General features: G+C 38.1%; 1 protein-coding gene across 1 annotated transcript in view; it reads right to left on the reverse strand.

Annotated features, from left to right (window-relative positions):
* Positions 1-2,377: 2,377 nt before the first annotated feature.
* Positions 2,378-27,418, reverse strand: part of LOC135229024 (gamma-taxilin-like) — a 90,975-nt gene continuing 65,934 nt past the window's right edge. The window contains exons 7-11 of the mRNA XM_064278764.1: positions 17,474-17,593; positions 11,225-11,299; positions 8,940-9,032; positions 5,284-5,379; positions 2,378-4,458 (exon numbers count right to left, since the gene is read on the reverse strand). Of these exons, the coding sequence (XP_064134834.1) occupies positions 4,237-4,458; positions 5,284-5,379; positions 8,940-9,032; positions 11,225-11,299; positions 17,474-17,593 (606 nt within the window). The 3' untranslated portion in view covers positions 2,378-4,236. The remainder of the gene's footprint in view (positions 4,459-5,283; positions 5,380-8,939; positions 9,033-11,224; positions 11,300-17,473; positions 17,594-27,418) is intronic.

A 27,418-nucleotide genomic window follows, 5' to 3' on the forward strand; every position in this document is an offset into this window, starting at 1 on the left:
TAATGGTCTGACTGAGACTAAGGGAATCCTGGCAGTCATGGTCCCCAAACCTTCTGTTGGCACAGGACAGGAACCATTCCCGAAGACAACTCATCAGACATGGAAAGGACTGGACAGTGGCTAGGAGAGAGATGCTAATGAAGAGTGAGCTATTTGTATCAGGTGGACACTTGAGACTGTGTTGGCATCTCTTGTCTGGAGGGGGGATTGGAAGATAGAGAGAGTTGGAAGCTGGCAAAATCGTCACGGAAGGAGAGACTGAAAGGGCTGACTCATTAGGGGGAGAGCAAGTGGGAGGATGGAGTAAGGTGTATATAAACATATATGTGACAGTCTGACTTGATTTGTAAACGTTCACTTGAAGCTCAATAAAAGTTAAAAAAAAAACAAGTACTGTCATTTTACCATGTTTTTATGGTTTTATTTCTTATATTGAGGTCATTGATCCAATTTTAGTTATCTCTTCATATATGATGTGAGGTACAAATCCAACTTCACACTACGCGAAGATTCTGTTGAAGAGATTATTTCTGTATTGAAGAGACTATTCTTTCCCCACTAAATGGACCTGGTACCCTTGTCAAAAATCAACTGACCATAGCTAGGTTTCTGGACTCTTGGGTCTATCCCATTGGTCTTCATGTCTGTGCTTATATCCGTATATTTTTTACTACTATAGCTTTGTAGTACATTTTGAAATCAAATAGTGAGAGTTCTCCTAATAATCTGTTCTTTTTCAAGACTGCTTTTGGTATTCAGGTGCTTGGTAATTACATTATGAATCAGGATATTTTCCATTTCTGCAAGAAAACTTTACTGGAATATTGATAAGAGCTATTTAGAATCTGTAGATAACGCTGGAAAGAACTATCATTTTTAACAAGAATGTTTTGTTTAATCCACATAGATGTCTTTCCATTTTTTATTTCTTTTGGTAATAATCTGTAACGTTCAGTAAACACCCTTGTTTAAATTTATTCTTAAGTAATGCTATTGTAAATGAATTGTTTACTGTTTTAACATACTTTTTCAATTGATTATTGGGTATAGACATACATCTGATTGTTTGTATCCTGCAATGTTGGTGATGTTTATTAGCTCTATCAGTTTGTATGTGTATATTTAGGGTTTTCTAGATGTGATCCGCAAATCCTTCTGATTTGAATGCTTTTAATATTTTTTTTGCTTATCTAATTCCTCTGGCTAAAATTTCCAGCATTCTGTTACAAAGAAGCGGTAAAAGCAGGCTTGTTCCCGATATTAAGCGGAAAGCTTTGTTTTGCTCCGTTGAGTATGACGTTGGGTTTGGGTTTTCACTAATGCCTTTTATCATGTTGAGGAATTTCCCTGGTATTCCCTGTTGTGAAGTGTTTTTTTATCACAAAACAGTTCAGATTTTGTCAAACGCCCTTCCTGCATCAATTGAGATGATCATGTGGTTCTCTTCCTTCATTCTATTAATGTGGTATATTCTAAGACGATTAGCCTCCAAAACTAAAAACCAATCCCACGGCTGTCCATTCCAGCTCATGGTGACCACTTGTGTTACAAAGTAGAGCTGCTTCATAGGCTTTGTTTGGGTGTAATCTTTATGGAAGCAGATCGCCAGGCCTTTCTCCTGCAGCACCACTGGGTGGGTTTGAACTGCCATGGTTTAGATTAGTAGTCAACTGGCAACTGTTTGCACCACCCAGAGATCTTTGATTGGCTTCCACGGTTAAAAAAAAAAAGGTTATTCCATGTTTTTGCTACTCTACGGTTGTTTCAGTGGAGAAAGAGGTTCTTGAATCTCTCTCTTTGCCATATTCTATAACCCTCAAACTCTACTTTGAGTCTTACCTGAACAGTTTTAACAACTAGTTTTCTCTCAAGCTGTTTTTCTAGAGAGTAAGAGCCTGCTTGGTAAGACTGAGTAAGCCTGAAGTTCTTTTATTCATCAACCAGTAATAAAAAGATGAATCATATGAACAAGTATCCCTTGATTTCAATACCTACTCAGTTCTTAGGTTCATATTGTTAGCATATGTAGGTAGGCCTACATATGCTAAGGCTAGCTGAGATTGGAAATATTCTTTGTAGTTTTTCAAAGCCTTGCCAGAAGCTACACTGTAGAAATATTCTAGAAAAATCCACATAAAGGAAGAAAAATGTATTAACAACTCTGGCCTAATAAAATGAAAATTTTATTCCCCAATAAGTGAGTATATCCCCACCCTGCTTAAATTGTGCAATAATTAACATTTTAAGACCTGAGAAACCAGCTATCTATAAAAAAAAAACTTTGAACTTGATGGTTATCATAAATTTAAGTTACCCTATTTATAAAAAATACACAGAGGCTGTTAAATTAATCAAATATGTATTTATTTAACCCTAACAAAACTGAGTAGATAAAACCAGATTTCCGTTACTGAAAAATCTGTACAAATTGTCTTTGAAGAACAAAACAAGATTTGCCTCTTATCAATCTGTCTTTATGAAACATGTGGGCTGTAAAAATAAAGCAGTGTGTTTAACACTGTAAACTTTTTCAGTTATTTTCATTTACAGTCTGTAAGAGGTAGGTTTTTCTGCAACACCTGAGAATTGAACTGTAATAACCAGGTGTACTAAGATAGTTGCATTAAAAAAAAAAAAAAACTAGAAACTGCTGGTATGAAGATCAAGCAACTTATCACTGCAAGTCTGATAATAAAATGGTTTGCTATCTAAGGCCCAAGCTTTTTGTATACCTCAGAGTCACTGCCAGTATAGATACTACAACTCCAGAAGATTCCATGATGATGCAACAAACACAGTTTAAATAAATTAAAAATTTAAATTTTTCCTATGCCAGCTACAATGTTCTCAGTCAGGCTATGACAAACTTAAAGGGACAGAAAGTATTTTACATTTACGTAGTTGTAGTACAAAAGCAGTCACAGACAATACGTAAATGATTCAAAAATAATAGGCTTGGTTGTGTTCCAACAAAGTTATTTTGCAAAAGTGGCTAGCCTGGGCTGTAGTTTGCTAACCCTGTTGTAGTAAATAGCATAGACTGGGCATGCCACAAAGCTACAACACTGGTCTGCTCAAGTAACTGCTGATTAGGAGGAAAGCCTTCTAAAAGGGGTCTGCTTTTTTTTTTTTCTCATTTTTCACTTGGTAACACAGGAAAAAATCTGAAAGAAAACTAAGTGTATGTCTAACAAAATAAATATCCCTTTAATATATTATTCCACACAGTAATATCTAACACAGTATGCCAAAAACAGGAGGCTAAGAATGCCATGTACAGCAGCCCAACACTTATCTTCCATACACAAGTACCACAAAGTAACATGGTGGGCCACACAAATGTCTTAATAAAATGCTAAGTGCTTACATCCACAGAGCTTTTGTGAAATATACTCACTAGGAATATAGAGTCCAATATTTCATTTAGTAGCTAAAGATGATGTTTCTAAAAGGCTGTTTAGGGAGACATTCAGTTTTACTTTGCTTATTCTGGCATAGTAATTAAATTTTTCAAATTTCATATGAATTTCTTTTCTTCCACTGTCTGGGACCCGGTATATATTATCCTATACTACTTTGAGAGATTCAAGAGTTGTGGTCATCTCAACTGTCAAGGGGAATAAGTATTATCAAAAAGTTAACCTAATTCAAATACCTTATACATGTTTCTGATCCAAGACTAGATTTTATTTTTTACTTGGCATTTAAATGGGCTACTGGGCAAAACTAATCATCTTTATATTTTTTTCTTTTTGAATTATGTTAATAAGCTAGAGCATTTAGTATTTCTTTTTGCACCAAGGGACCATTTTCAAAGTCTCATTTTATGATAACTATCTACAAGGAGCAAGACAATGAAATGAACACATTGAAAGAACAAAGCAATGCACATATACCTGAATTCCAAGAAAGAGGGAAATAAGGAAAATGTGCAACACAGACAAAGATTAAAACAACCCAAAACTGCTAAACAGCCTCTTATACCATTTAAGTCCAGTAGTTCTAAGAAAATACAGATATGGTAGAAAAAGTAAGGAAAATTTCATAACAAAACCAACAGTTACTATTAACAGAGAAAGTTATACACAAAATACATCTTCTAACACAGTGATCATACTTTGTTTTAGTCAAATGATTCAGTGCTTAGAAGAAATCCTGTGGAAAGGGTCTTTTAAACAACGTTTTGTTGTATTTGATGCTTTGGGTCCCATGTCCAGCTGGTCTCCTGGATCTCTTTCAGAGCAAGTTCTCAGTTCCTTTGCAAGAACCAACAACAACACAGGAGTGTAACACAGGCACTGCTGGATCCACATGTGCTGCTTTTACAGAGACCTGATCTTTAAGGACTTCCATCTTTTCACTGAGCTCATTTCTTTCCATTTGAAGAGCTCTACACAGCTTCTCTAGCCTTTCTAGTTTTATTTGAAAGGCATTATACTCTTTATCACAAATAGCTTTCTGTTGGAAAAAAACAGCAAAATTTATGTAATCTCATTAAATATAAATTAGGTTTTTGTATATAAAGTTAGTAAGTCAAAATGAAAACTACTTGTTTTATCATCTCTTGAACAATACCAATTAATATTTAAAAATTTAAATTATTCTAGAGCAATGCCACAAAATTGTCATTCTTTAAGCAAAATCAATTTCTTGACTTTAAGAAACATTTCATACATATAATATTGAAGAATTCAGGATCTGAACCTAAAATGACAGTAATAAGAATTAAAGACAGAGAAGTTTGTACTTCCACATGAATTTCTATTTCCTTCTACCAGTTCGGAGAAGAGAGTACTACATGTGCTCCAACATCTTCTCTTCTGAAATATTACAAACAACTCTTATTAAAGTTTCTGAAAGTGAGGAATCTAATAATTGCAAATAGAATATGTCTTATTTGTATTTATAGCAAACCTGGCAAAAAGAACTTTTGTTGTCTTTTGGAAAAGAATAAGTTAAGGTAACAAAGCAACTGAATTTCTGGTTTGTGTACTCTCCACTGGAAAATCAGAATAAAATTATCTTTCCTGTGGAGCAGCGGGTCTCAAAGTTGTGGTTCTTGAACCAGCAGCATCAGCATGACCTAGATATAAAAATACAAACTGAGGGGAGTGAGGGTAGGAAAGCATACCAATTTTAACAAGCCTGATTCTGTGCAAGCTCTAGTTACAAAATAAAATCTAGAAACTTTATACCTGTTCACAACACAAACCTGGGCTAATAAATTGGGAGAAAATAAATTCAAATGAATACCCATTATTTAGTCAAGTAAAACCATCTCACCTCTTCAGCCATTTGGAGAAGTATTTTATTATTATTTTCCCATTTGGTACGCCATATTATGGTTTCTTTTTCCAGTTTTTTAATTTTCTTTGTCATCTGTGAATAAACACAACTGCAAACTTAAACTCTAAGTTCCACTTACTATCCCATGACAAAAACAAAAACATCTGCTTAATGTTCCTGCCTCACTCCCCCTGCCTCAACCAGTTGACAAGACACAAACATCTACGCCACCACCTAAGATACAACCATTGGTCTCATCTGGCCAATGCCAAAGAGAAACTAGTGTACAGGACTAACCACAGCCTCACTTTACCTTAAGAACAGAAGAAACAGACATGCCTGGCTACTAGTACCAACCTTTCAAATTAGGGCCACAATAGAGGAACCCTGATAGAAGGAGAGAAAAATGTGGAACAGAACTCAAATTATTAAAAAGTCCAGACTTAAATGGACTGGGTGAGACTAGAGGACTCCTTGAGATACTCCATAAACTTTGAACTGTAAATACTCTGAGGGTACCTTTCAGCTAAAAAACACTTAATTATAATTACAGCAATTATACCAGTGAGTACTGTACACCTTTAAGATATCATGTATGTGAGACCAAATTGTCAACAGTTAGACAAAAGCAAAGACGAAAAGGTAAGTAATGTAGATGCAAGGCAAGCAGAAAGGAATTAATAAGAATGTTAACAGATTGTGAAAAATGGAACCCATGTCTCTGAACAATATATGCAGTAACAGTTAAATGGAAATTTGGTACATAAACTTTCACTGAAAACACAATAAAATTAAAAAAAAAAAAATAGCTATGCCTAAGTCTTAGTAACAGAGCTTATCTCAGAAACCACTAAGGTAGCAGTAGCAGCAAATAAAGCTGGGGCTTCATTTAAGAGAAAAATAAATTTGATCCTCTCAATTTCAAATTACAAACTATAGATAACACTGTGAAGAATGGGAATTCCAGAACCCTTAATTGTGCTCATGAGGAACCTTTACATAGATCAAGAGGCAGTTGTTCAGACAGAACAAGGGGATACTGATTGGTTTAAAGTCAGGAAAGGTGTGTGTCAGGGTTGTATTCCTTCACCATACCTGTTCAATCTGTATGCTGAGCAAATAATCCGAGAAGCTGGACAATATGAAGAAGAACAGGGCATCAGGATTGGAGGAAGACTCATTAACAACCTGCGTTATGCAGACGACACAACCCTGCTTGCTGAAAGTGAAGAGGACCTGAAGGACTTACTGATAAAGATCAGAGACCACAGCCTTCAGTATGGATTGCACCTTAACATAATTATGGCACTGGTGAAGAATACTGAGTGTACCATGAACTGCCAGAAGAACGAACAAGTCTGTACTGGAAGAAATACACCCAGAGTGCTCCTTCAAAGACAGTGGACATGTCACCAGGAGGTGCTGTGAGTCAGAAGCAACTCCGTGGCATCTAACAACCACCACCCACCTTGACATAAAACAAAAATCCTCACAACTGGACCAATAGAGAACATCATGATAAACATACTTTTGACATGTTACCAGGAGGGACAGGTCCCTAGAGAAGAACATCATGCTTGGTAAAGTAGAGGGTCAGTGAAAAAGAGGAAGAGCCTCAAGTAGATAGACTGACACAGTGGCTACAAAAATGGGCTCAAGCACAGCAACAATTTTGATGCTGGCACAGGAGAACGCAGTGTTTCACTCTGTTGTACAGAGGGGTCATTATGAGTCAAGCCCAACTTGATGGCAATTTCTAAGGAAGTATGTTATGGAGGAAGCTCTCAGATACCATACTGTGAATTCTCTCAGTTAAGGCTGTAGTACAGTCGTTTATTACAATTGGCAGTAGCAAGAAATTAAAGCTCTTTTCTCTAAATTCTATGAAAACATGTCCCTGTTTCTGAGTTTTCTAAAGAAATAGCCCATTCAACGAATTTTACCAGATTCTTAAGATGGGGATTTGTGGCCCCGAAAGAGAATAAGATTCTGAGGCCTCAACAGTTTCAGAACTACAGGGAGCATAATATAAGATTCTAGTCCTTGTGAGTTTGCATAACTGCACACAATACTATAATACAAAACTAACTGAAACAAAGATCCTAGGGAAGAGGTCATGAAAGATCTAGGTTGTGTGTTGGCTGACAGTGATCTCTACAGAGATGACGGCAGAGAGAATATGTTCCAATCCAGAGAATTCTCCAGAAGGAAGGCTATTTTGTCTTCACCTGGTGTCACTAGCTGGTGCAAGCAGCTAAGCACTTAGTTACTAACCAAAAGGCTGTAGGTTCAAATCCTTCCAGAAGCATTTTGGAAGAAAGACCTGGTGATCTAATTCCAAAAACTCAGCCAATGAAAGTCCTATGCATCACAGTCCTACTCTGACATACATGTAGTTGCCCTGAGTCAGAACCGGCTCAACAGCAACAGGTTAATTATAGTAAACTGGAATCTCACATGAAATGATTAAAAGAAAGAACTAATCTGCTGCTCACTGAATTTCAGAATACTGGGTCTAAAGATAAAAGGAAGTAGTAATTTGAACACTTAAAAATGTGCCAAACACTGTTTGAAACATTATTTTATGAAGGGTAGGTATTTTTGTTATCCTCTTTTTAACATGAAGGAAAAGAAATGCACAGAAGAGTTAAACTTTCCACAATCACACATTACATGACTGACAAGAAATTAGCCCAGGATATTTAACTAAATAAAGAGCACACACTCTTTTCACCAAAAACCTATTGTCAGTTCTGACTCATAGCAACCCTATAGAACACATAACTGCCCCACAGAGTTTCCAAGGCTGTAGATCTTTACGGAAGCAGACATCTTTCTCCCACTGAGTGGCTGGTGGGTTCACACTGCCAACCTTTCAGGTAGCAGCCAAGCACTTTAACCAGTGAGGTACCAGGGGTCCTAATACTCTCTCAACCACTACATAAAATCTAGTAATAATCGTAATTTACATCTACTAAATGCTTACAAAGTGCCAGGCACTACTGAATTTACCCCCAGCTTGCTCTATTTTTTAAAATCACCTATTTTAAGGGGGAGATGTAAGATAAATAACTTGCTCCAAGAAAGTGATACAAATAACAGAGCTCTGTTCCAGAGTCCATGCTCCAAACCAATGCATTATTTTTTATCCTGCGTTAACCTGAAGACCCTGAATATTTTTCTACTTCTAATTTTAGTGACTGATATTTAAATTTTATACACTGTATGGTATATAAAGTTCAAATTTAAAAGAGTAAAAATATTTCGGTCATTAGATAGACCTCAGAAATAATCTATTCAACCAAAGTATATCACTTTTCCTGGCTTGGATTTTTGAAAAGCACTTTATGTAAGACTTTCTGGGTAAAACTGGGGAGCAGTTTACTTCCAGTGGTTTTGGGGAGAAAAAACATCTATTTCTAACAAATTGTCTTTTAAATAGAGGCACCACCATTAATAATAATAAACTTTTAAGGATAATAAGACAGGGGTACTCTAAGGGGAAAAGGCCAGATTGTGACAATGTCAATCATAAAAGATAAAATTAAAATACTACCAGAGTGAATGAACTCATCCAAGTATTAATCCTGCTTAAAATAACTTCTCATGTGATTTCCTTTTTATGTAATACTTTACTAAAAATATGTAAATACCTTTTCCGTTTCCTGCCTGAAGGTTGTAAAAAGTTCATTGCTTTTTGCCATGGTAGTCCGGAATTCTTCAAACTTATCCATATACACAGAAAGCTAGAGAAAAATGTATTAAATATTCTGAGTTTTGGGTAAGCAATTCAAAATTCTGAAGACTTTAAAAGAACATAACATGGTTAAACATTAATTACTACTAATTACTTGAAATAAGAACAAATGCACATCCAATCCTTAAACAAGAGACATGAATAGCTGAAATTCTTATGGCTCACTGAAATGCATTAAACTTTGAAATTCTGTTGACTTCATCATCTTTAAATGAGTTAAAAATGTACACTCACTCCATTCCATCGATTCTAATTTTACAGATATTATAGTAGTATAAATAAAAATTTTATACTTTAATGCTTCATGAGGTATTTCTCTACTTATATTTTAAAATTGTTCTAGGATAAATATCTTTATTTAGAGTATCACCTACATACTTCTTAGCTTGATATCAAGGATATCTCTTCCCTTAACACAGGCTAGAAAATGAAACAGAAGCCAAAGAAATGATTTGTCTGGTGCAAAAACAATCAACAGGAGTACAGTTAAGAGAAAAAGAAAAGCTAAAAGAGGTAGAAACACCAGAGGTAGGGTTTTAAATCCTTCCCGTCAAGAACTTTCATCCTAATATTTAAAGTAATGCTAAGCAGAATACAGAATGCTGAGTCTGTTTTTTAGGAGCTGAGAAAAGTAGGAACAGGAGAGCAGAGAAGGTTTCAGATTAATAAGCCTGAAGTAGGTCTCAAGGATGAGATGAACAATTTTAGACCAATAGGGAATCGGAAATCATTTAATGCAGTCAGGATGAGGAAACAGAGGTTCAGAGGAACAAACCTGAAGATTATAGAATATGTATTAAAACAAAACAAAAAAACTAAAGAAAACAAAAGAAAATCAGAAGCCAAGAAACAGTATAAACAATGCCATAACTTTTAAGCATGATGTATCACAAATACTGAACATCACCTGAACAGGGCAGGGACAAATGACAGAACTAGCCTACCCACAAGTTGTCTGGTGAGACAGGCCACACAGGAAGTGCTTAGAAGAAAGTTCTGCTTCACGTAGGAGGAGAAAACAGATGGAGAGTAGCATTGCTAATGATGTTCGCTATCCTACAAGAAAGGACTGCAAGACAGTCAAATCACATCTGCAGAAAGGTGAGGGCACAGACTAGGATACCAGCAGGAAGAGAAATTTAGGATTAAATTTTATGAGAATGCATAGGGTGGAACAAGAGGCACCTGTTGAGAGTACCTCTAAGGCTACTGGCCCAGAGTTGAGAACAATGGTGATGGCTCAAGCAGTATTAATAATGGGGTGCTCTTGTAGCAGTTGAGGGAGATTAGAATTATAGGCTTTTAGCATTATACATTTTCACTGAAGATGGAACATTCATGTAGAGACTATCCACCTGACAGGTCAACAGTAACCCACATCTACCATCATACCTGGAAATATGTGGCTGGTCAACTAACTAGTCAGGCAATAGTGGATATGACTAACAAATAATGAAAAAGGACATGGTAAGAGCAAAGAATGGAAGTAAGTCTTGGGAAGGAAAACCACTTAAAATAGGAAAAAGACCAGTTGATGACAGCAAAGGAAATGAAATAACACATAGGCAAACTCAGGCTTATGAAACAGGCGATAGGCAACAAAATTACACAGTACAACAGAATCTGTGATGGATTGTAAGCTTGGCAAAAGGCCCTTCTGTTGATTTCTACTGAACATATTATGAATGAAAATGAAAAAACATCTTCTAAAAGCCTTATGAGCATCTTCACATTGATTCTCTTGTCCATTCTCATGGGCAAATGAATTTATAAAGATCATAAGAAGAGATTCAAATTTCCAGAAGCATTTTCTTGAAGCATGATCGTTAACTTATGGCAGATGATTCAAAAGATTTCTGGTTTTTGACATCTATTAAATTTTCACTATAAATTAGGCTTCCTTTATAGAAACATTTTAAAATAGATTACATGCTCATAAAACAAAATTACAAAGGTATTAAAGAAAACATATGGCATAGTGGGAAGAGACACAAGGAAAGCTCTAGGCAAAGTCAGGATAAGTTGGTCTCCTGAAATGAGGAGGAAAGTATGATGGTGGAGATATAATCTATTTCAGTTCTGGCTGGCTCTAGCTGACTCTGGCTAAAAGAAAGCAGAACTACTTATACAAGATTCAAGGTATGTATCTACAAATTCTACTATCCCACATAGTAAAATTACCTGATGTTTTAGCTGTGCTTCTTGCTGTTTCATTTGTTCATATTTGTGTCTTGATTCTGTTGCTTCCCTTAATAACTAGAAAACAGAAACATTCTGGCAAAATACTAATAATAATTATACACATAACTAAAATGTCAAAAGACCATATACTTAGCCTTAGCTCATCCACTAAAGTCCTTCCATGCACTACTTTAGCAAGAATCACAAGTCTTAGAATAGGATTAAACATTTTATTAATTACTAATTACCTATATCCTTCATCTGTTCCACTTTTTTGTACTTAAAAACGTAGAAATAGTTTTATTACTGGTTAAGTATGAGAAGCACCCTGGAGGCCCAGGTTTGTAGAACTCGGGGTTAAATTGCTATGTTTCATGTTACTTAGATTTCTGGATTTATGAGCAGAAAACATGACTAGGAATACTAACGTCATCTGAATAGTTGAGAAAACCTTTCTATTCCATGACAGGCATGATATTCAAGTTCAAAGTATATGCCTTATGCAAACCAGTGATTCATCTACGCATGTATCTAGAGAGAGAGAGACACTGTATCAAGCATATGGCTCATGCGGGTGTATAGCCTGGCAAGTCCCAAGTCTATGAGTCAGGCTGGAGGCTTCTCCTAACTCATGTAGCTGCCAGGACTGGCAAACCTAAAATTATCAGGTCAGACAAGAGGACTCTGGCTCACAGACTGCGGAGACTGAAAAATACCAAGATCAACAGATTAACTGGGAAGCCCCTGGCTCATACGCTGTGAAGGCTGACAAATCCCAAGATAGGTAAGCTGGCAGACTGCTAGCTCAAGTCCTAAGAACCAGAAGTCAGACAAAGAGGAGCTAGCTGCAGGATCCACAAGCAAAAGCCCAAAAGCCTTGACAGAAAGTCCACCTATACTGGATGCAGATCATACCTGCCAATGAAATTCCATTTGAACTGACTGGCTGCTCGTAGCAGATTCCATCATGGAGGTGATCACATTATAGTAGATCTCATCAGCCGATTGCCACACTATGTCATAACTGCCAAACCACTGAGAATCATGGCCCAACCAGTTGACACACAACCTTAAAAATCACAATCCCCTGTACACATGTCCTTCAAACCATAATCTCTGAATAAAGAGAATTATAAAGTCCCACTTCTGCCTAACATGATACCACTGCCACGTGTATAACTGAAAACACACTAGTTCTGTTTAAAATTTATGTTTTGTAAGTGAAGAAAACAAAAATATTTGATGTATGCATACAAGGAAGAAATTCTCATAACAACTAATGTTTCTGCAACTGGACATCTGGTCACAGATGGTATTTAGAACTACCTACTTCCACCACCCACTGTGTACTCTCCTTGCCCTCAGCAAGCACTTCAGCTGGTCATGGTTCTTTACCTGGTATGGTGACCCAAAACTTCATTCCTGAAGAGTCCAGGTCTCTTAGTAGTCAGGTCAGAATTAGGTTGCTCACCAAGGGGCTCAAGCATCATAATGACTGTGAGGATGACACAGGCTTGGGCAGTGTTTCATTCTATTGTACACAAGGTCAGTATGAGTTGGAACCAACTCAACGGCGCCTAACAACAGTTTTCCATTGACTTTAATCACAGGGCACAGTAGTACTAAGAGATGCCCTAAGGATATCAGGATCATTTACACCTGCCAATATGGTATGCTGATGCAGAGGCATGCGGAGTCCAAAGCTGGCAGTTAAACGGAATCAGTGGTGTCTCCTGGTGGGAGCATTTCTCCCTTTGGAACCAAGGCCTCTCAACCCACAAACCCGTGTTGCACGGACAGGAAGCAAAATTTTGCAATGGATCACTAGGAGTAATAGCGAATGATGCAACTCCCGTTTCCACTCCTTGATTCTTGGGCCCATGAATCCTGGCTGTGAGAGATGCAGCATCATAAATGAACACTGGTTTAGGGCATATACAGCCTCCTGGAGAACAATGTGCTAGCCCTGCAAGGTACTGCCACCTAGCTGGTGCCATAATTGTGTCTTCTGAAGGCCATTCCATTATTCCATCAAGCTAGCTACTTTGGAATGATGGGGAACATGGGAAGACCAGTGAATTCCATGAGCATGGGCCCACTGCCGTGAAATGAGTCCTCTGATTCCACACAATGCTATGTGGGATACCATGACAGTAGATATGGCATTCTGTAAGTCCATGGATGGTAGTTTTGGCAGAAGTATTCCACACAAGGAAGGCAAACCCACATCCAAAGTTAAGTATCTATTCCAGCACGAACAAGTGCTACCCTTTTCATGATGGAAGTGTTCCAATGTAATCAACTTGCCACCAAGTTGCTGGCTGATCACCTCAAGGGACAGTGCCATATTGGGGACTCAGTGTTGGTCTCTGCTGCTGGCAGACTGGGTAGAACCACTCCCCAGTCTGCCAGCAGCCAGGTCACTCTGTTCATAAGCCATCTGGGAAAGACAGAAGTGTCTGGGGAAAGAGGATGACTGTTTTCCACAGAATGCACCATCCTATCCATTTCACTTTTGAAATCCTCCTCAGCTGAGGTCACACTTTGATAAATGTTTCACAAATGTCCTCACTTCTTTGATCCATTCAGAAAGGTTTATCCACATGCCTATTCCCCATCACTCCTTATTACCAATCTTCCTTACAAATCCTGACCATCCAGCCAAATCAGTGGCCACAGCCCAAGAATCAGTATATTATCGCACATCTGGCCATTTCACCTTCCAAGCAAGGTGAACAACTAGGTGCACTGCCTGATGTTCTACCTGCTGGGAGGATTTCCCTTCACCACCATCATTCAGGGAGGTCCCAGGAAGGGGCTGTACTTCTGCTGTTGTCCACTTTCAAGTTGTGCCTGCGTATCATGCAGAACCATCTGGAAATCAGGCATGAGTTTTCTCTTCCTCAGTCAACTGGTGATAAGGAACTCATTAGGCCATAGGTACAGACTGGGAGATGGAAGGTAATGTGACAAAAATGGAGACCATGAGCATTTATTTGTGGCACTACTGCATGCATTTTACTTATGCTTTCAGGTCCTACTTGGGCTCAACCATTTAATGATGGAGTGCTGCTGTGCACATCAGCATACAATACCCAGTTCATGATGGGCAAGCTGCATGGTGACTTGGTGCCCGATGGTTAAGCATTCAGTCTCTACTAAAGGCCAGTAACAAGCAAAAAATTGTTTTTCAAAAGGAGAGTAGTTATCTGCAGAGGACAGCTGGGCTTTGCTCCAAATCCTAAGGGTCTGCTCTGTGATTCAACAAGTTCCCACCAAAGACTCCAAACAGCATCTCTATCTGCCATGGACACTTCAAGAAGCACTGGGCCAAGTAGCAGAGTTGCTTGTACAACTGCCTGCTGCAAAGCCTTTTCTTCTGTGAACCCACTCAAAACCAGCAGCTTTTCCAGGCACTTGATAAACAGATAGAAACCCTGGTAGAATAGTGGTTAAGAGCTACGGCTGCTAACCGAAGAGTCAGCAGTTCAAATCTGCCAGGCGCTCCTTGGAAACTCTATGGGGTAGTTAGTTCTACTTTGTCCTACAGGGTTGCGATGAGTCGGAATTGACTCGGCAGCACTGGATTTGGTTTCTGGTTGATAAATAGGCCAGAGTAACATGCCCAAATAAGTAATATGTTGCCTCCAAAACCCAAAAACACCACTAGGTGTTATGCCTCCTCTCAAGTTGTGGGGAGGGCCAGACACAATAACTTGTCTTTCCCTTTAGAAGGACTATTTCAACATGCAAATGCCACGGGACCACTAGAAATTTCACCCAGATGGAATATGCCTGAATTTTTGTTGGATTATTTTTCCACTTTCTAGCATGCACATGTTTTACCAGTAAGTCCAAAGTCACTGATGCTTTTTCCTTACTAGGTCCAATGTCATCAATGCAGTGGAAGTGTAGCTTCCCGTGAAATGGAAAGGTGATCAAGGTCCCTGCAGATTAAATTACAACCTAGGGCTGAAGAGTTGATACACCCCTGAGGTAGGGCACTGAAGGTATACTGCTAACCTCGTCAGCTGAAGACAAACTGCTTCTGGGATTCCTCTGAATCCAAAGTCAAGAATAAGGCATTAGCCACATCAATAGCTACATACTAGATACCAGGAAATGTATTAATTTTCTCAAGAGATGAAACCACATCTGGAACAGCAGCTGCAATTGGAGTCACCACCTGATTAAGTTTTTCATAATCCACTGTCTTTCTCCAAGATCCATCTGTTTTTTTGCACAGGTCAAACAGGTAAGTTAAATGGGGAGGTGATGGGAATTACCACTTAGCATCCTTCAAGTCCTTGGTTATGGCATTAATCTCTGTAATCCCTCCAGAAATGCAGTATTGCTTTTGATTTACTATTTTCCTAAGTAGGGGCAATTCTAATGGCTTCCACTTGACTTTGCCTACCATAGTGACCCTTACTCCACATGTCAAGGATCCATTGTGGGGATTCTGCAAGTTGCTGAGTATATTTATTTCAATTATGCATTCTGGAATTGAGGAAATCACTACAGGGTGAGATATGGGACCCACTGTACCCACTGTGAGACAAAGCTGGGCTAAGACTCCATTAATAACCTGAGCTCCAGACACCTCCACTCTGACTAAGCAGGCCACAGTGACACTTTGGGTTTCCTGGAATTAGTGTCAGTTCAGAGCCAGTATGCAGTATTCCCTGAAATGTCTGATTATTTCCTTTTCACCAATGAACACTCACTCTCGTAAAAGGCCATAAATCCCTATTGGGAAGCCTGGGAGAAAGATTAATGGTATAAATTTTTGGCAGTGTAGTGGAGTCCTTCTTTAAGGAGGCCCAGCCTCCCCTTCCATCAAGGGATTGTTGGTTTGTAAACTCATTTAAGTCTGGGAACTGACTGAGAGGCCATGACTCTATACTGATGATTCAAGTTTGACTGCTGCTCACTTGACCTGAAATTCTTCCGATCATACAGACCAAATAAATAGTAAGTTTCCCATCTGTTTAACTGCTAGGAACACCATGACTAAGTTGCCAGTGCCATAAGTCCCTATGAGTCAGACTATTCTGCATACTGCTCAGACTTCGCTGTCCATTACAGTAACCATGCCCACCTTGTCTTTGTTGATTGAGTTCAGCCCCTTGGCCCCTACTACCATGGGGTTCCATCAGCCCCATTGTAGTCAGGTGTCTTAATTCAGTTAGGGTAGGTTACCACTGTCAAATATGATTTACATAAAACAGTAATCACAGCAGTCTTCAAGTATGCTGGAGTATATGCACATGTAGATGTATGTACTCCAAGTTGGAAATGGCAACTATTTCTTCAGTTAGGCACTGGATACCACTGTCTGTTTGCAGTGAAGGCCCTGCTGTTTAAAAAATGCATCTCTCTAAATACTAACCTCATAGTTAGCATGATGATCACACCTTGAGGATCACTCAGGAACTGAGTTTTCCATGCCATGCTCATCTTAAAGTCTAGGCTATTTGAATGAAATGATGAATGGAACAGTCCTCATTATTACTACCATTCTATTACTTCGCCTATTTCCTTTTTTATAACACATATGGTTGAGATTATATATGTTAAATACACATATTAAATGAGATTCCACTGCATTCACAATTATCGACAGGCAAAATTACTTGATCTTGTATTCTAGGAAGTATCCTGAAGAGATGTGGGTATAGACATAACACATATGGTTGAGATTATATATGTTAAATACACATATTAAATGAGATTCCACTGCATTCACAATTATCGACAGGCAAAATTACTTGATCTTGTATTCTAGAAAGTATCCTGAAGAGATGTGGGTATAGACAATTGTCAAAAATTTTTATTAGGAAATTATCTCACAGTAAGTAAACAAATAGTTTTTATATTTTCAATTTACCTTTTTCAAAATGAAATGGAATAGTATGTAAGAGACCTGTGTTTAGCAAATCTGATGTTAAATAATTGGTTCAATTTTTGCATCCGGTGAAAAATGAAATAATTATCTAAGTATTAAAAAAAAATGAGTGCAGATGTTTCCATTAACTTTGTCTAGCATCTCAAGTACGTTGTTTATATAAAAAAGGGATTAGAAATAAATCAAATATTTTCTAACACATATACACATCCCCACATAGAGAGTAAAAAAATCAAATAGCATGCCTTACAGCTACAACAAATATAGATTAAGTTTAAATATATTCAGTACTTTGGTTGCAAATTTTGCTAATAATTTCATTTTTAGGAAACAGGACTTACAAACTCTCTCTCTCTCTGATGTTTTTCATCAGCTTCCTTTATGAGCTGTGTCGTCTGCTGAAGTCTGGCATCCAAGAGCTGTTGTTGAAGTTCCTTATGTTTGAACAATTTGTTGATATGCTACAGGAAAAGGCAAATGTCTTCCATTATTACTCCATTATTTCCATTGAGGGCACATAACAAAAGTTAAAACATCTTACTTATCTTGTTTTCTCTGTTAGTACCACCACAGCTAATGTAGTTGGCTATGTTCACACTCTTGCAGAAGAGCCTACTTTACACTAACCTGCATCCATGCTGCACTTATAGTGAACAACAATACCCTCTCACTACCCTATGCCTATCCCTGTTGGAGGTAGGCTATTCCCACCAATGCTTTGTGAGCCACAAGCTCTGTATTTACTATTTCAGCCTTACACCAAAAATAAGGCTCAAATTATATCAAGATTAAGATAAGTAGATCAAACTATTAAACCCATTTACCATATACATAATTCCTGATTATTTTTTCTCCATTAAATTTCCCCAAATTTCTTAGTTGTAGGCAGTATGGTAGGAATGGCCAGGGTTTAGTCCTGGCTCAATGTCGTCACGGGTAAATTCTCTGAATCTCAGTTCTCTTTATGTTAAACAGGATAATTACACATAATATGCAGAGTTGTTACTGTTGAACTATGCAATGTGCTTGGTGCCTCGCATGTATTAACATTTAATAAGAGATCAGTATTATCTCCAAAATAAATTTTCAGTGGTTATTTTTGTAAAGTCGTAACTGAATTTCTTCTCAGACGGAGAAACAGTAAACCTTCTAGTTACAATATCCTATATGAGAGAAAAAATGCTATGTGATAATAGGTTGATCTAACTAAATATTATGGAAAGCACAACAGATAGTCTCCCTTTAACTGCAAATAATTTCAATATAGTTAAATTACACTGACCTTCCAAAAAAAAAAAAAAATCCAGACTTTCTGGAGCCATGGATGCTGGATGAACACTCAAAACTATTGCCCTGAGATAATCTTTAAACCAAAAATATCCCTGAAGTCTTCTTAAAACCAAACAGTTTAGCTTAACTAGTAAAGAATGTTTGCCTTCAACATTGTGCTCCTTTAACATCTGTCTATGTAGAGTCAAACTGACAACCAAAACCAAACCCGTTACTATCGGAGTCAATTCTGACTCATAGCAACCCTACAGGACAGAGTAGAACTGCCCCACAAAAAATAAACATTTCAAGCCTTGTAGGCCACATACTGTCACATATTCTTTTTCTTTTTAAATATAACATTGATGTAGACCCCTAATCTAGATAGTGGGATACTATAGCAAATAAAACGGGCCCTGGTAGCACAGTGGTTAAAGCGGTCAGCATCTAACTGAAACTTCAGCAGTTTGAATCCAGTAGCTGCTCCATGGAATAAAGATGTGGCACGAAGACTTACACTACTGGAAATCCTATGGGGCAGTTCTACTCTGACCTATAGGATCACTATGGGTCACAACTGACTTGGCTACAGTAGGTTCTTACAGCCAATCAAACATCAACCTGTAAGTGCTGCAAAAAAGATGATTCACTGCACAGGCCAAATAAAGTGTCTTCAATAAATATTACACAGAGAAAAACGGAGAGGGAAACCTATATGTTACAAAGGCTTGAGTCATACCAATCAAAGAAATTATTATAATTAGGCATCGTGTAGTCAGTTCTGATTCACAGTGACCTTATGTACAAAGAAGGAGACACTGCCCAGTCCTGTGTCATCCTCACAATCATGGTTATGCTCGGGTCCATTGCTGCAGTCACCAAAGAAACAGATCTTATTTGGATCTTGACTCAATCTTAAAAGAGAGAGACAAGAAGACAGGACTCTGAAAAGGACTTGCTATTTGATTAAGTAGTTACTGTTAAATGTTTTAGGTAAAAATGGTGTTGTGGTTATGCTTTAAGAGAAGTCCTTGCAATGCAGACAAAATGGTGGCATAAGCAGCTACACACTCACATCCCCCCACAATATAAAAAATATCAAACAAAAATAGGTTGATGGATCTCTGGTCTTAGAATTTTGTAAACACTCAAAGAATTACCACACTGAAGTGAATGTCAAACTAAGAAAAACCTCCTTTCAGACACAGATGATGTCTCCCACCTCCCCTACCACTGTTGTACTGTACACTGTGGCAGAGGCTGGTGCTGTGGTGCTGTGATGACTGCCAGGTAAGGCCATACTTCCTTGCTCAGGAGTATGTGGAACAGACCTTACTTTGACCAATGGAATGTTGTGTTTGCTGTTCATATCTGTCTGGGGCTGCCTAAAGGACAGAGGAAGCAATCTTCTTGGGTAAGACAGCATCTGCACTCTGGTGGAACTTGGGGTCCAACATCAAATATACCTCAGGAAGAAGTGCCTACACTAATCACACAGTATAATTACTGTTCATGAAACATACCAAAGTACAAACTTGGCTTCTAAAGGCTGAAAGAGAAGAGTTAGTATGAGAGTGTCCTGCAGAATCTAGAATTGATGGACTAGGGAGTGCTAGAACAGCATTCCTCAACTTAAGTAACAATAGCACTGAAAAGATAAATTGGAATTAACTATTTTGGGTTTTTGAGAATCAATCTGTCACTTCAACCAAGTGCTGGATGAAGAGACAAGCTACTCTCTGGGAACAATATAACTGATAAGGGTCTAATATCTAAAAAATACAGAAAATTTCTACAACTTAACAACAAAAAGACAAATAACGCAATCTGAAACTGGGCAAAGGACATTAACAGGTTATCAAATACCCAAGAGACACATGAAAACATGCTCAACATCATTAGCCATTAGAGAAATGTATATCAAAACCACAATGAGATACAATTTCACTCCCACTATGATGGCCAATATAAAAAAGAAAACAGAAAATAACAAGTGTTAGAGGGGATGTATACACATTGCAACCCTCATCCACTGCTGTTGGGAATCCAAAATGGTACAGTCATTGTGGAAAACAGTCTGGTGGCTCCTTAAAAACTAGAAGTAGAGACTGCCATACAACCCAGCAAATCCACACCTAGGTATATATTCTAGGGATCTAACAGAACTGAGACGAACAGGTGTATCTACACACATTTTCTTGCAGCATTATTCACAAAAGCAACAGGATGTAATAACCTCAATGACCATCAACAGATGAATGGAGAAGTAAAATGTGATACATACATACGAGAGAATACTACAGAATCATAAAGAACAATGGTTAAGTCCTTGAAATACGTAATAACAGGGATAAAAGAATATAAGTTCCAAAACATCTTATAACGTGGATGGACCTGGATGACATTATGTTGAGTGATATAAGTCAATCACAAAATACAAATATTGTACATTGTCTCACTTTTATGAAATGACATTAACAAGCATATACATATACAGAAACTAAAGCTCGTTAGTGGTTACCAGGTAAGGGGTAGAATCAGGGAATTTAGTGTCTAGATAGCAGACACCTGTTATTTTTGGTGATATAAAAGGTAACATTGAATAAGGGTGCAGTGTACACACCTTGATGAATGTAAAACATGTCACTAAAAAGGACACAAAAAAAATGACACACGCCCAACTGGCTATGGCATATATAATTGTAAACCAACAGCAAAACATACATGTGGACAAATATGTATGAACACAGGCATATATGTATAGGTTAAGTGCATAGGTGTGTAGAATACAGATACATGCATGTGTATATACATCTGTGTGACTGTACACACAGGGGACACAGTTGTGGCAACTGCTTGGATATCATGGGATTAGGTCGCTGGGTGTGAAGGATTAGGACCATAGTGTTGTGGGACGTCTTGGTCAACTGGCATAATATAATTAGGTTCTACATCATAGTCCAGTGAGTAGTGTCTAGGGTCCTAAAAGCTTGTGAGCACCCACCTAAGTAGACTAAGTAAACTATTGATCTCTACTCATCCAAAGTAGACACTAAGCAAGAAACTAGGGCTAAGACTAAGAAGGAAGCCAAGGATTCAAAAAGACTACTCCATAGGACTAACACTCTACATGAACTATATAGCTTGAGACTAGAAGAGGTACATGGTGCCTAACTGCCACTACTGACCATTCTCATCAGGACCACAATAAATGGACCCCAATAGAATGGGATAAAAACATGGAACAGAATCTGAACTTAAACTAAACAAAAAAAGACCTTGGACCAAAACTAACTCATGAAGTCACCTTGTAGCTAAATAACAAACTGGCTCACAAAATTTAAAAATTTCACCCTGAGTAATGTGCTAATTAAAAAGATCATCTACATAAGACCAAACGGTCAATAATCACTTTAAAACAAAGATGAGAATGTAAGGGGACAGAGAAACTAGATCAATGGAAACAGAACATCCAGAATGGAAATTACAGGAATATTCACATGCTGTGAAGAATGTAACCCATGTCACTGAACACTCTGTGTAGAAACAGAATGGGAACCTAAACTTCCATGTAAACCATCACCAAAAACACAATTAAAAAAAAAAAAAAAGACAAGGCTACTAATCGCCCCTATGTGAACCATGTGCACCAACCAACCAGCTGCCATCCTACACTTCTCAGCCCCTTCATAGTGTAAGAGTTGGTGATTACTGTTCCAAGGATTATTAGCTGGTGCCAGGGGTTGGGTAGCCTTTTTCTCCAAGAATCTGAGGTTACACACTGTGAACAGTTGGGATTGTCTGGTAGTGCCCTGAGCGACAGGTACGGACCGCAGGAGCCGTAGCAGCTGCGGTATTCTCTCAGCCTATTCCCAAGAACGGTGATCCAACCGAATGTGGAAATTATAGAACAATATCATTACTACCACATGCAAGCAAAATTTTGCTGAAGATCTTTCAAAAACAGCTGCAGCGGTATATTGACAGGGAACTGCCAGAAATTCAGGCCAGATTCAGAAGAGGATGTAGAACCACGGATATCATTTCTGATGTCAGATGGATCCTGGCTGAAAGCTGGGAATACCAGAAGGATGTCTACCTGTGTTTTATTGTCTATGCAAAGGCATTCCACTGTGTGGATCACAACAAACTATGGATAACACTGTGAAGAATGGGAATTCCAGAACTCTTAATTGTGCTCATGAGAAACGTTTACATAGATCAAGAGGCAGTTGTTCAGAGAGAACAAGGGGATACTGATCGGTTTAAAGTCAGGAAAGGTGTGCTGTCAGGGTTGTATCCTTTCACCATACCTCTTCAATCTGTATGCTGAGCAAATAATCTGAGAAGCTGGACTATATGAAGAGGAACAGGCCATCAGGATTGGAGGAAGACTCATTAACAACCTGCATTTTGCAGATGACACAACCTTGCTTGCTGAAAGTGATAAGGACTTGAAGCAATGAAGATCAAAGACCACAGCCTTCAGTATGGATTGCACCTCAATGTAAAGATAAAGAATTTCATTTTACTTGGATCCAGGATCAACAACCATGGAAGCAGCAGTCGAGAAATCAAAACACGTACGAAAAAAAAGTACTGCACTGCATAAATCTGCTGCAAAGGACCTCTTTAAAGTGTTGAAGAGCAAAGATGTCACCCTGAAGACTAAGCTGTGCCTGACCTAAGCCATGGAATTTTCAGTCACATCATATGCATGTGAAAGCTGGACAATGAATATCGAAGACCGAAGAAGAACTGACACCTTTGAGTTGTGGTGTTGGGGGAAAACATTGAATATACCACGGACTACCAAAACAACGAACAAATCTGTCTTAGAAGAAGTACTACCAGAACGCTCCTTAGAAGCAAGGATGGCAAGACTGTGTCCCACGTACTTTGGACATGTTGCCAGGCGAGATCAGTCCCTGGACAAGGACATCATGCTTGGCAGAGTACAGGGACAGCGGAAAAGAGGGAGACCTTCAACGAGGTGGATTGACACAGTGGCTGCAACAATGAGCTCAAGCATAACAATGATTGTAAGGATGGCGCAGGACGGGGCAGTGTTTCGTTCTGCTGTGCACAGGGTTGCTATTGAGTTGGCACCTAACAACAACATTTTCTTAAACCAAGTACAACCAATGGTGAACTGAACTAACTTATGATGAAAATGGGATGCCACGTAGAGACCAAAGTGTATGAATGCACGAAGAGCCAAAAACTACTAAGTAAGGAATGATTTTAGGCCTAAAACTATAAGAACAAGATACTGTTTGTATTTTATTTCATAAATCTTAAATTGAAACACAATGTTTGATAATCAATGTCTGAAAAAAAAGTCACAGAAGAAATTGGATTTTCATCTTAAAATGGGCCATTTTAGTTTATTCATTCATCAGTGGTTCTTACTGTCATGGAAAGGCCATTTCTTTTCATGATTTTAAAAATCCATATGAAACCCACCCTGAAAGCTGGGATTCCTCTTTCAGTTGCCATAATGTTCACTTTGATCTGAATTGCAACAGTAGAGATAGCTTGATTTTGTTTCCTTCAAGAAATAATACACTTAGTCCTTCTCCAACTCAGGTCATTTCGTTTTGAGTCCACAACATGTATGTTTTTGCAGAGCCCTTTTTCCAGCTCCATTCAGATGGATGACCTTCCCATCTCAAATTCTCTCGCTGCCAATCTGTTGCTTGTTTCTACAGCCCTAGACTTCCAGTTTGAAGTTGGCACATAGGACCTCAGTTAATTCCTGCCATGATCCTAAAGGGTTCTATGATTTAGATTTAAACTCCAAAACTATGCACAATACAATCAATGACTGGCTGGTTCTAGTAAAGAGGTTGCAAAGTTTAAATATGAGGTGTACAAGAAGCAATGATCTTTTTGTATGCTCAAAATCATGATTAAAGTGACTTATCATTATTGATCAAAGACACTGTCCTTCATGAGACAAAATTAGAATATAAAATAAGCAGACCTATCATAGCTTAAGGAAACCCTGGTGGCCTAATGGTTAAGAGCTTGGCAGCTAACCAAAAGGTTGTCAGTTCAAATCCTTGGAAACTCTAGGGGCAGTTCTACTCTGTCTTACAGTGTCACTATGAGTCAGAACGACTCGACAGCAACGGGTCTTTTTTTTTAAATGCAGCTTAATGGTTTCACTTAAAATGGGCTGTTAAGGTTTTCACATTCGACTTCTGAGTCAAGAACGACTGTGTATCAGTTTTGTTTTGTTTACTCCTACAAATAAAAGACAGGGTCAGAAGATGACTGAACAGAGATTGCTATCAATAGGTACTTGATGCCATTAATCCAGTGCAGGCTTCTCTTTGTTTAGACTTCCAACGAACAACTCAAACAGAAAAAACACAGGTTCAATTGTTTACTTTCCAATTACTGGAATACTATCAAACTCAAATCATGACTTCTCGACTATGGCTTGTACATTTATTATATAAATATGATCAAAAGTAACATTTTAACGCTGTTGAATGAGAGTCAATGTCATGGATTAAACTGTGCCCCCCAAATATGTGTATAAACTTGGCTAGGCCATGATTCCCAGTACTGTGTAACTGTCCATCATTTCTGTCATCTGATGTGATTTTCGTACATGTTGTAAATCCTACCTCTATGATGTAGGATTAGAGACAGTTATGTTAATGAGGAAGGACTCAATCTACAAGATTAGGTTGTGTCTTAACTGAATCTCTTTTGAAATGTAAAAGGCAGAAACCAGCAGAGAGATATGGGGACCTCAAACCAGAAAGTACCAGGAACATAGCACATGCCTTGGACCTGCGGTCCCTGCAATGAGAAGTTCCTCAATCACGGGAAGATTGATGACAAGGACCTTCCCCCAGAACCTGGTGCCCTGAATTCATATCTCTAGCCTCCTGGAATGTGACAGAAAAAATTTCTCTTGTTCAAGTCACCCACTTGTGGTATTTCTGTTATAGCAGCACTAGATAACTAAGACAGCGAATGAGGCTGAAATTCATTTGCTTCTGGAAATGTCACAAGGCATGCTATACTGGAACATTTTTACACAATTTCGCTATTTCCACACGTTATGTGTGTGTGCATGTTATTTATGTGGGTGCGCTATTTGAGAAAAAATACAGTAATCTGTTAAGTAAAACAAAAAATTCATTGGAAAGTGTTAACAATGGATATGAGCTGCCAGAAGAAAAAGACGGTGAATGAGAGGAAAAGATGTTTAAATTACTGACACAGAAGAACAACAGAAGAGAAAGTTAAAGAAGATGAAGAAAACTCTAATGGAATTGCAAATTAAAATATGTATAATGGGAAACCCGGGCGGGGAAGGGACAAAAAAAAAATTTGAAGAAATGATGGCAGAAAACTTTCCAAATCTGAGTAACAACATGAATCTAAACATGTGAGATGTGTAAAATCCCAGTAGGGTAGGCTCAAAAATATGGAAGCCAAGACATATTAAAATCAGGCTCTCAAAAACAAAATATAAACAAAGGATCCTGAAAACATCGAGAGAGAAACCAATAGTCAAATACAAACCCGAAACCAAACCCGGTGCCATAAAGTCAAATCTGACTCATAGTGACTATATACAAAAGACACTCAAAAAGATTAAATGTTGATTTCTCTTTAGAAACTTTGTAGGTCACTGGCAATGGAATTACATACTAAAAAAAAAAAAGACCTGTTGCCATCAAGTCGATTCCAGCTCAGCAACCATACAGGACAGCCCCGTACAGTTTCCAAGAAGCAGCTGGTTGGGAGATTCAAACTGCTGACATTTTAGTTACCAGGTGCACTGTTAACCACTGCATCACCATGACTCCAAACATATACGTGCTGAACAACAAACTGTCAACCAAGAACAGGCTATCCAGCAAAACTGTCCTTGAAGAATACAGGCAAAATTAAGACAAAAGCCAAGCAGTTCATAACCATTGGACCACCCCTAAAAGAAATGCTACAGGGAGTCCTTCAGGCTATTACAGAATATTAAAGGATATTACAAAAGAACCCAAAGTCATACACAGAAAGGTCTCCACTAAACATGCAGGTAGCTTTGCTTGATGATTCTAATTTTCTATGTTCTTTGTGTTTTATAATGATAAATGCAAAAAAAGTAAGTACAAATTTACTTTACAAGCCACACAGTATATAAAGAGATAACTAAAACAAACAAACAAACCCTGTTGCCATCGAGTCAATTTCAACTCATAGTGACCCTGTGGAACAGAGCAGAACTGCCCCACTGGGTTTCCATGCAAGCGGCTGCTGGATTTCAACTTCCAACCTTTTGGTTAGCAGCTGTAGCTCACCATAGCTCTTAGCCACTATGGCACCAGCGTTCCAAAGACATAATAGGTAACAAAATAGGGGGTGGGCAGGGTAGCATAGGAATTGATTTTTGTACGTTACTGAAATGAAGTTGGTATCACTTTAAACCAGGTGATTATAAACGGAAATGTTAAATATAATTACCATGGTGCCACACTAAAAATTAAGAATTTAAGAAACACACTGAGAATAAGAATATCCAAATTGGTCCCCACGAAAAAAAAAAAAAAAAAAACACCTTAAAATACAAAAGGAGGCACTATTGGAGGAAATAGGGGACAAAGAAGATATAAAAATACACAGAAAATCAAATAGAAAAGCAGCAGAAGGAAGACTCTCCTTGACTATTATGAACGTAAACAAACCAAATGCCTCAATTAAGAGGCAGAGACTGCCAGAGTTTTTAAATAAACAAGATTCAAACATATGCTGTCAAGAAGAGACCCATCATATATACAAGGACAAAATAAGTTGGAAAAAAAAAATGGAAAAAATGTTCCATGCAAATAGTAACCCAAAGAACTGAGGTGGAAACTTTAATGAGACAAAAGATACCTTAATCCCAAATCTGTTAAAAGAGACAAAGATTGACATTATATAAAAAGGACAATTCATCAAGATATAACAATTATAACTATAAATCACCCAGCATCGGAGCCCCAAAACATATAAGC

The sequence above is a fragment of the Loxodonta africana genome, chromosome Y (genome assembly GCF_030014295.1).
Source record: "Loxodonta africana isolate mLoxAfr1 chromosome Y, mLoxAfr1.hap2, whole genome shotgun sequence".
NCBI classification, from domain to species: domain Eukaryota; kingdom Metazoa; phylum Chordata; class Mammalia; order Proboscidea; family Elephantidae; genus Loxodonta; species Loxodonta africana.